Source organism: Megalops cyprinoides, chromosome 5, assembly GCF_013368585.1.
Source record: "Megalops cyprinoides isolate fMegCyp1 chromosome 5, fMegCyp1.pri, whole genome shotgun sequence".
NCBI classification, from domain to species: domain Eukaryota; kingdom Metazoa; phylum Chordata; class Actinopteri; order Elopiformes; family Megalopidae; genus Megalops; species Megalops cyprinoides.
Genome location: NC_050587.1, coordinates 24,340,072 through 24,349,061, shown reverse-complemented (window position 1 = coordinate 24,349,061; position 8,990 = coordinate 24,340,072). Strand labels below are relative to the sequence as shown.

Here is an 8,990-nt window from a genome sequence, read left to right as displayed (position 1 = left end):
ATATGTGTAAAGCTGGCACAGCCGAGTTGACACAGTTCAATCGGATGGGTGTGTGTGTGTGTGGGTGTGTAGGGGGTGTCAACTTTGACATCATTGGACACGTGAAAATCATCTGAAGATAAATAGCGGTTCCATCACTGAAATTATAAACTGCGATAACGACAAATTATCATTATCATTCTTTCATATATAAATCTTAGTTTCCCATTAATCATCTGGATTTATGATATTTATTGCTTTTTCTATGACTCTGCCGAGTTGCATTGTAGAATACACTAATCATCTGTCATGGGCAGAAGACTGTCAGCGCTTAACTGAATCATGCGCCCCTGACACGGTGCCGCGAAGTGCTTTGTGGTGACTGTAGTTATCAGTGCACGAGATCTTCATGTGCTGTGAATGTGCGTTTACAAGGTTAAACTCCAATTCCCACAGTTCACAGTGGTGCTTCTATGATTTCCTCATGGTGACCATGGAGTTTCCTTGGACCGTCTGACGGGGTAACAGGAAAAATAACGCCAGAACCACCGGTTCACAGCACATCTAAAAATATCAGAACCGGGTGTTGTCGAAACAGAAAATGGGTTCTCGGATCAAGTAAGGGCCATTAATTCTTGACTTTTCCTTCCCTCACAAGAGCATGCTGTTCCTGGGAGTTTCAGGAGAGAGTGTAACCGCAAGGCCAGGACTTGTTGCGACCAGTGATGGGACTTGTTAACTGAACGAGTGATAAGTGTTAACTGAACAGATTTTCTAGAAAACGGATGGCAAGAAGCAGTTGTCGTTCGTAACCAGATCTTTTAAATACCTGCACTAGTTGGTTATTTCAGGGGTCCTTGTCTTGGATCGTTAGTACTGAACCTGTTTAAATGTCAAAACTAAAAGATCTGCCTTCTAAACATGGTCCCAATCTGTGGCGGCAGTGTGACATCACTGTTTTTTATTCTAAGTTGTGTACAACTTAATTGCTGTGTGATCTTGTCTGTTTAAAGCTCCGTTTGTGAGCAAGGAAGCACCACAACGACAAAAATTTCATCTTCACCTTCCTGACTGACATGACAGGGAAACAATGTCGCCACTATCGTCGTTACATCTATTCTCCCTGTCTGAACGCATCGCGAGCCAGAATACTGGTGTTTAAGCTAAATGTTAGTTGCCAAAACCAAGAGGTTCCACAACAGCATCTTTGATGCTTGTAGAGGCTACAGTGTGAGAGAGAGGTGCTATATTCCAGTATCTGAAAATAGCAAAACAAAGTAACTGCACACAGCGGGACCTCAACGATGAGCGGATAGTCTCTCTTCGCTCGACTTCCATTGCAACGGATTGCAAAGAATGGGGTTGTAGTTTATCAGTCTTCGAAATTGTACTGAAGTTTCGTTATCGCTTCTATTCGCTCTTTCGTCAGAAAACCGCGCAATTACCCTCACCACATAAAATGTCACAATATTGAAGATTGTCCCAAACGATTTCCATATTATATTGAGTCGTAAGTATTAGCTTTATTGCCACTATAAATAAAAAATGTAATATCGACTATTTCACTGCGGTCAGAGTTCAGGGTACAATTACTGTGTCTTTGACTGTAAAAGTTAAAGGTTCCCAGCACTGTGGAGTGAAACTATGCTTTCAAAGTGAAAACTGATAGCCTTGGTAGTCTGGAGTGTAATTTTCCCCCCTGTGAGACTGACTGAATGCTTTTTCCCCTCATTTTTAAAAATCTCAGTATAATATCAGCATCACTGACTCAATACTGTGGCGATCCTGTGAAACTTTTCATACCTGTACCCTTTGGCTTTAAGGAGCATTTTCTATTCTGCTTCAGTTCTGAGGCTTGTAGCACTGCTGTCACAAAGACAGTGAAGAACCCCTGATCTCTGCATACAGTGACTTTAGTCTGTAGGATTTCTAAAAGATATGTCAAATCCACACACTGTCACAAATAGGGCAATCCCTGCTCCAGCAGAATGAGGGCTGTGTCTGTGCAGACTGGATCAAAGGAGTAGTGCCAACATGTGTCTCTCATTGACAGAATACAGACCACTGAAATAAGACTGATCACTGCGTTCCTGGTCTGTCGAACACTATAACATTGGTCTTGGCCCAAGACCATAAGGACACCCGAGTAATGGGAGCCTATAGATGGCATGATGTGTGTGTGTGTTTAGGTGTATGCATGAATTCTTTGTGAAACCAAGCCAGCCAATAGCTAATTATCCAGATTCACACATTCCTTTTACTGATGTTCACATTTTGAGGGAGGTTGTCAAAATGCAAAGCAATTCTGTTAATTCAAAAGGGTATTATGCAGAAATTGCACATAGACCCAACCCCCTGAAAAGATTGTGAAGAAATTGTGTGAATTATTAATACTAAAAACAGGGCATCACAGCAACTGCAAAGAGCACCTATGTTCAACTCAGTTTTACCCTGCCAAACTCACACTTGTAAAAACAACTGCAATACAAACAGCTGCTCAATTAAGAGAAAAGGGAAAGAAATAAATCAGGGGAAATCGACCCCATGAGCACCAATTCTGAAGAGTCTTAAAAAGACATTTAACAGCCAGTTATGTTCGCTAAACGGTTTGGGCTCTAGTATAAATAAAGAAACCTCCTGGCTTATACGGAGTCCTAGACCTTTTTGAGACTTCATCACTGGAGATACATGCCAGAATAGTCAATAAATCAGTCTAAATGTACTTGTTCTAGCCAGTTGTGGAAAAGCCAGAAATTATTCTGTGGCCCAAGGAAAAGGCCAGTAAGAAGCAGTCCAAGGAAACAGTGGGAGAGAAATCAAACTGAGGGATGGAAACATGAAGGCTAGCAAATGAAAATAACTAACAGCTCACTGTTGACCCCAAAGGCTGTTAGGTGGCCAGAGGGGTGGCTTTCAGAGGGTTTCCAGCAGTAACCTGGGGCTGGGACATCATGGGTTCTTCAGTCCAACCTAGGCCTTGTAGAGATTCATGTAGATGTGGGTGTATTCATGCATGCAGGGTGAGGCTGTATGAGGACACAAGGTGAATGCCACTGATTGTAACCTCTTAGTAGCTGTAGGCAAGGCTTCAAGTGGACTTGTTGGTTGCATGCTTTAAGGAAGAGAGAGAAGAGAAAGAGAAGGAGAAGAGTTGAGCTAAAGATGAGAGACAGTGAAGTATGTAACGGGGCAATGTGACACTTAGTAACCTCAGCAAGTAGAAATGAGAGGCAGGATGGATAGGATGCTTGGCTTTAGCCAGTAATGCTGTTTCTAATCAGCTAATGCTGCCTAAATCTGAGAAAAAGGTCAAACTACTTAGGTCTGTGTGGAGATTGGGGAGCTACAAACTGGCAGAGAACATACTATGCCTTTATTTTATTGAACTCTATCCTGAACATGTTTTTGCATGGCGTTTTCAATAGGGATCTTCCATAAGCAGTGGAATGCTTTTCATTTGATTTTCATTTTTTTTATTTTACCTAAGGGGGGTAGCTGTACTTGTCAGGACATTATTTTTGTACTATTGACAAAAAGTTGGTGTCTACCTGCATTATCTTAGGTTAAGTTATGGTGTTTTTAAACTGCATTAAGATGCAGCTCCAGGCAGAATTTTATAAAGGGATTAACTGCTGATGGGTTATCCTCACTTTAAATGGTAAGTTTATTAATTGCAAAAAAATATGTCAAAAGTAGAATCAGGATTGTTGTCAGTTTAAAGATAAGTTCTCTGTCTTTTTGATTTGGATTGGTTCTGACAGATTTTCTATGTACTGAATAGTTAGTTTGGTGTACATTATGTAGAAGACTCTGTTTCTGTCTTTGTTGAAGAAACAACTTAAGTTGATTTGCTGTCTTCTTTTGAATATTCATGAAAGCGTTGTGACCAAAGACAGAACCTTCACAACCAGCTCTGCTAGGCTTCAATATCATCCCGAGCCTCCTAGATACAGAAGTAGGGAGGATGGAAAGAGCTGATTATCTTTTCAGTAAATAGAATATCTGTAGCAGTGAGTTAAAGACATGGATCTGTCAGGGACAGTGATTTTTTTGGGGTCTGTTGTTTTGCGAAACTTAAAGGATGCAGGAGCGGGCGGGAGTGGGTCAAAAAGACACAGGAGCAGGGGTGGCATAAATCATTAAGGGAGCAGGAGTGTAGACAGCCCTGTGCAGGACTCTAGTGCAGCACACTTCACTTAAGAAAATGCCAGAAAATAATTACTTGATGGTAGATATAAAAACTAATTAAGACTCAGTCTATACAAACCCATGGGAAAACCTCCCCATAAATAAGCAAATCAATTTTGCACTGTGTGTTCTTATGAAGGGTGTGCACCATTGATGGATGATTGATGCCAGTGATTAACACAGTAGTAACTGAGACCCCCTGCTCCTCCCCATGGTAAACTGTCCTGACCTCTGACCTCTGACCTCTGGTGTGTCTTTCAGGGAGAGCCCAGAGTCGACCTTTGAGGTGTATGTGGAAGTCACACAGCCAGGGACGGCAGGTGCAGGTAGGTGATTCATCCGGTGTGTTACTGAACAGTACTGATGCTGAGACATAGAATGAATATCCCTCCATTTTTACCTGTTGCCAAAGCAGCCCCACATGTATTTATAAGAATGATATTTATGAAAATATGTGTAGAGAAATTTACATAAAACCATGCAAGAAAATAATATTAAAAACCCTGGGAACCTCTGTGTAGAGAAGGAGACTTTTAGAGAGACTGGTGACGTTTCACTCTGAGCAGTTGTCGATGCTGAATAAGCATGGTGTAAGAGAGTCATTTCTGCTGTCACAAGAGGAAGCTCCCTTTACAATATCTGATTACTGACAGCTGCACCGATGTCATTCTCAGAAGGGTGTGGAAGCTGCAGCAGTTAACTCTTGAATAACCATAACCAGGGATACCAACTGAAAGGGCTCACAAAGCCATTTGTAACAAATATTAAATCACCTTAGGATAAAAAGGATGGGAAATCTGCTTCCTGAATTGTTGGTTATTATAAGGTTTAACTGTTAAAATAAAAAAAAAACTCCTTCATCCAAACACAATCAGTCTTTTAGCTTGATGGTAACGTTTTAAAGTCCTTCATTTTAATATCAGAATTATGAGGACATTGTACAGCAGATACTGAAACCTGCATGTAGCAGCACTGGCTGCTTCCATCTGATAACATTGCCTTTGCCTTGTGATCCAGTGTTTCAGATGAGCTCTGAAGGCTTTCCAGCCTTCAACACTTTCAAACAATTGAATCAACTATTTCTCCATGCAGTGTAATTTCACCATTTCTGTTATGTAATAACAAGTATCATTATTGAATTTTAAAATTAAAATGTGTGCCCTAAAACCTGTGGAAGAGTATGACTTCATGAACATCATTAACCTCAGACTGGGGTGTTCTGGATTCATTATGACTGACTGCTTCACTGCTTTGAACCAGTCTCAGTGTTCTTTCGATTGGTTCTTAGGAGTCAGTGATTGGCAGCATATTGTTGCATTTCTCATGGCTTGGTTTTAAAATAACTATATTCCATGTAACTACTAAAACGCGCGTTGAAGTTACTGCAGCATTTGTATTTTAACTGGTTAAAGTAGAGGTTAACAAGTTACCACGTCAATCCCAAATACTAAATATACTTATGTCAATATATTTAAGTGCTTACTTATATTTAAGTAAGTTTACCCCAGGGTATCAGAAACTGTGGCCATGTGGGTTCATGTGCTTTGTGTATTATGCTTCATTGTGCTTTTGTAGAAAAAAAACAGTGTCTATCTATGCTCTGTCATAGGCATCCTATTGCAATTCCTGTCATTACCGTGAGGGACATGCTGACTCGGTGCACCGCTGTCTAATACGTTTACGGACCCACGAATAGCTGAGTGAGAACTTGTGAGAGAAACAGAGAACTAGTTTTCAGGAGCCCTAATTAGGGTCTCTTTATGGTATTGTTCAGTTTCAAGCCAGAAAATGATTTATTCTGGGGTGTCTGTAATGATGTGAAATATGTAATTGTTGGATGACCTCTTATGTTCCTGTGTGAGAGGACATCGGCTCTGCATGATATTTCCATGGCTCAGTCATAATGTGGTCATTTTATGAATTGATTCATAGGCAGCGTTTCACAGTTTTCTCACGTAACGTGTTGGTATCTGGGTCTCGTTATGTGTTCTCATTATTACAGTGAATGACTTCCGTGACCTTTACTGTTATTCTCAGTGCAAGTGCCTTTCAATTATTAATGGACGGAACCTTAAACATTTAAAAGTTGGAAGATGATGTGCATCGTAGTAATATTGCAAACTGTGTGCTTTAATGCATTGTTTTTCCTTTTTATGAGTAAGTTGTACAGTAATGGTATGGTCACAACTGAAGAAAACCTGATGATTTTACTTTTCATTTTGAGAAAAATGTTGCTGAAGTCAAATTTCTGTATTTTAAAAGCCAAATGTTCAAAACCAGAAAATGTGTGAGACTACTTCATTTGGAACAGCTTGCATAATCAGCTATGACTTTTCAGTTCATACATATCAATTTGTTTTTGTGGATTAATTCAAACAAGACCCGTCACTGCAAGGCTCTGACTCCAGTATGTTGTGTTTGGAACATGCCAGACACTTGCTGTCCTTCTTTGTGTTATCGAACAACCTGTCCATCAAGACTGTCTGTTCTCTCTGCTTCTGTTCTAGTGCTGTTTGGAGGGAATTTTTTCTAGTTTATTTACTGATTTTTTTTCCATTTCTCCTTTTCTTCCTTTGTGTAAGAGCAATGGCACTCTGTTGATCGCTGTAGTCTTTGTGATCTTGAACCTTTAACCCCCTGGGGAGTGCTGACTGTCAGGTAGAGATACCTTGCTGAAAGTAGGAAAAAGCTCTTGATAAATTGTGTTTCATTTTCCTAAAGCATGCCACAGAGGCTTGGGCTAACTGATGCATGTGTGCACTGTGTGTGTTGTAGTAATAGGGTAGTGCCAGTGCATTTTAATTATGGGTACTACTGTGGCTTATTATTAAAACTGCTTGTGCACGTCAAGGGGCTGCAGTGTTTCAAGTCCTACACCTTCATGTAAATGTGCATGTTTTCAGCACAAGGTCAACAGGCAGTTCTCAGTAGCCTGTGCTGTGCTAGCATCCACAGTCAGTACAGTTTGGCCGTGTGATCAGACTGATTGACAGCTTCACTAGCCCGGGTGCAGCACAGCTCTACATCATACAGCAGCGTATTCTGAATGCTTAAAGCTTGTTTCTTTTCCTAGCGTTGCTCAATGAATATGCCTAGGCCACCCTGCAGTGGAGTCACTCTGTAGGAACACTCCTGCCTGGCGACCTTCCCTGTGGCCCCAGATTACACCAGCCTTGTTCTGTTTGCACTCGGCCTCCTTCAGCCACTTGACAAGGGCACTTATTTGCTCTTGATCGTTTTATTTGGCAGAGAGAGAGAGAATGGGAGGGAGATGGGGTGAGTGGGAGGGAGGGAGATGGGGTGAGAGGGAGGGAGGGAGGGAGGGGGAGAGAGAGAGAGGGAGAGAGGGAAAGAGATGGGGTAAGAGAAACAGAAAAGAGAGGGATATTGAGAGGCGAGAGTGAGAGAGAGCAGAGAGATTGAGCAAGAAAAGGGAGAGGGGAAGAGAGTACATGTGAATGTTTCCATGGAAGCGTAGACTTGGTAATATTTCCCAATTTCTGAACAAGAAATCCAGTTTAACTTGTTTTGTTTGTTTAGCACCCTGCTCCGCTCCCCCAGCCTAAAATTTTTCTCCATGTACATGCAGTTCCCTGTGGCCTGGCTTCATTTGCTGTGGAAAGAAGGGCCAGGGAGGTTCAGGTCTCAGTGGTGAAGGGGCAGACCTTTGCGGCAGTAAGGCTGCTTGAACCTCTGCCCCAATTTTTCCAGCCACCCCTGTCCCTCTTTCTGTACCAGATGACCACAATATGGGCATTGTCTTCCCTGAATGATTGTGGCCACTCTAGCTGCGTAACGAGCTTCTGTCAGCCTTTGGCTGTAGAGCGCTGCTTTTCTGTAGAATGAAAGGGGCTCTAATCCATGTACATACAGGCCTCTGACGGCCGCAGGGGAGGGGTCCTCGAATTAGCCTTTAACCCGCACAAACAAGAACTATGAAAGTTTCAGAATTAGTTTACAAAGGGGTCCTCCCTCAAACAGGCAGGCTGTCCTTTGTGTGCCCGTTTGTAAGAGCCTCAGCAACAGATGCCAAGCTGTACGTTAAGGAGTCGTGCGGGATTAGTGGGCGCAGCACTTTATTACTGAGCTCAGGAGGGAAAAGAAGAATGAAAGAACAAAAGAGAGAAGGAAGTAAAAAGTTTCAGGCTTTTGGTGTTTTATTTTTTTAGAATTTCCAGTGTGACATGCAGTATTGCAGGGTAAATGCCTGAGCTGAGACCCATTTCTGCAGTTCTGTGGTGTTTTTTCTCTTCCTCACTTGCACTTATGTAATACTGTGCATATTAATATGTGGTCACAGCAACACCTGGCATAAAGTGTTATTTACTTGCGTGGCTGAGTAATTTGTGATTTCAGTTAGGCTTTCCCCTGTCTCAGACACTCTGTCCCCTGTGTCAGTTGCTTTTGAACAGTTCCTCAGCTCTCCACTTTGCTGTGGTTGTGCAGGAACTGGCATCTCATCGATACCTAACCAATAGCGGGTGATTACCTGGTGCTAATTGACTGTTCAAAGCTTATTAAACGTTGATGTCCATCATTATCTCACCCAAAAAAGACGTTCGGTACCATTCAGCTAATGTGAGCGTTATGTGTTTGCCCAGTCTTGGGCAAACACATAGTGGGTGGAGCTTCAGTCCACTTTTGCAGTTGGTGAGTTTCGCCCAGTCCGGTGCTGTCCGTCCCCTGACCCTGCCGTGCCCCTTACATAAGGCCCCTCTGAGGCTGGCAGTGGTGTCAGAGCTGCTGTTGGGCCTCAGTGGAAGGAACCCGCTCTCCCCCTTCTGCCTCCCATCGGCTGCTTCCTGTCCTCACCCTCTCCACCT

At 42.3% G+C, this 8,990-nt stretch overlaps 1 protein-coding gene across 2 annotated transcripts in view; it reads left to right on the top strand.

The window, feature by feature from the left end:
- Positions 1–460: 460 nt before the first annotated feature.
- LOC118777513 (DENN domain-containing protein 1A-like) overlaps positions 461–8,990 on the top strand; it is a 60,625-nt gene continuing 52,095 nt past the window's right edge. For both annotated transcript variants that reach the window (XM_036528523.1, XM_036528521.1), the window contains exons 1-2: positions 461–597; positions 4,429–4,493. In XM_036528523.1, the coding sequence (XP_036384416.1) occupies positions 581–597; positions 4,429–4,493 (82 nt within the window). In that variant the 5' untranslated portion in view covers positions 461–580. The remainder of the gene's footprint in view (positions 598–4,428; positions 4,494–8,990) is intronic.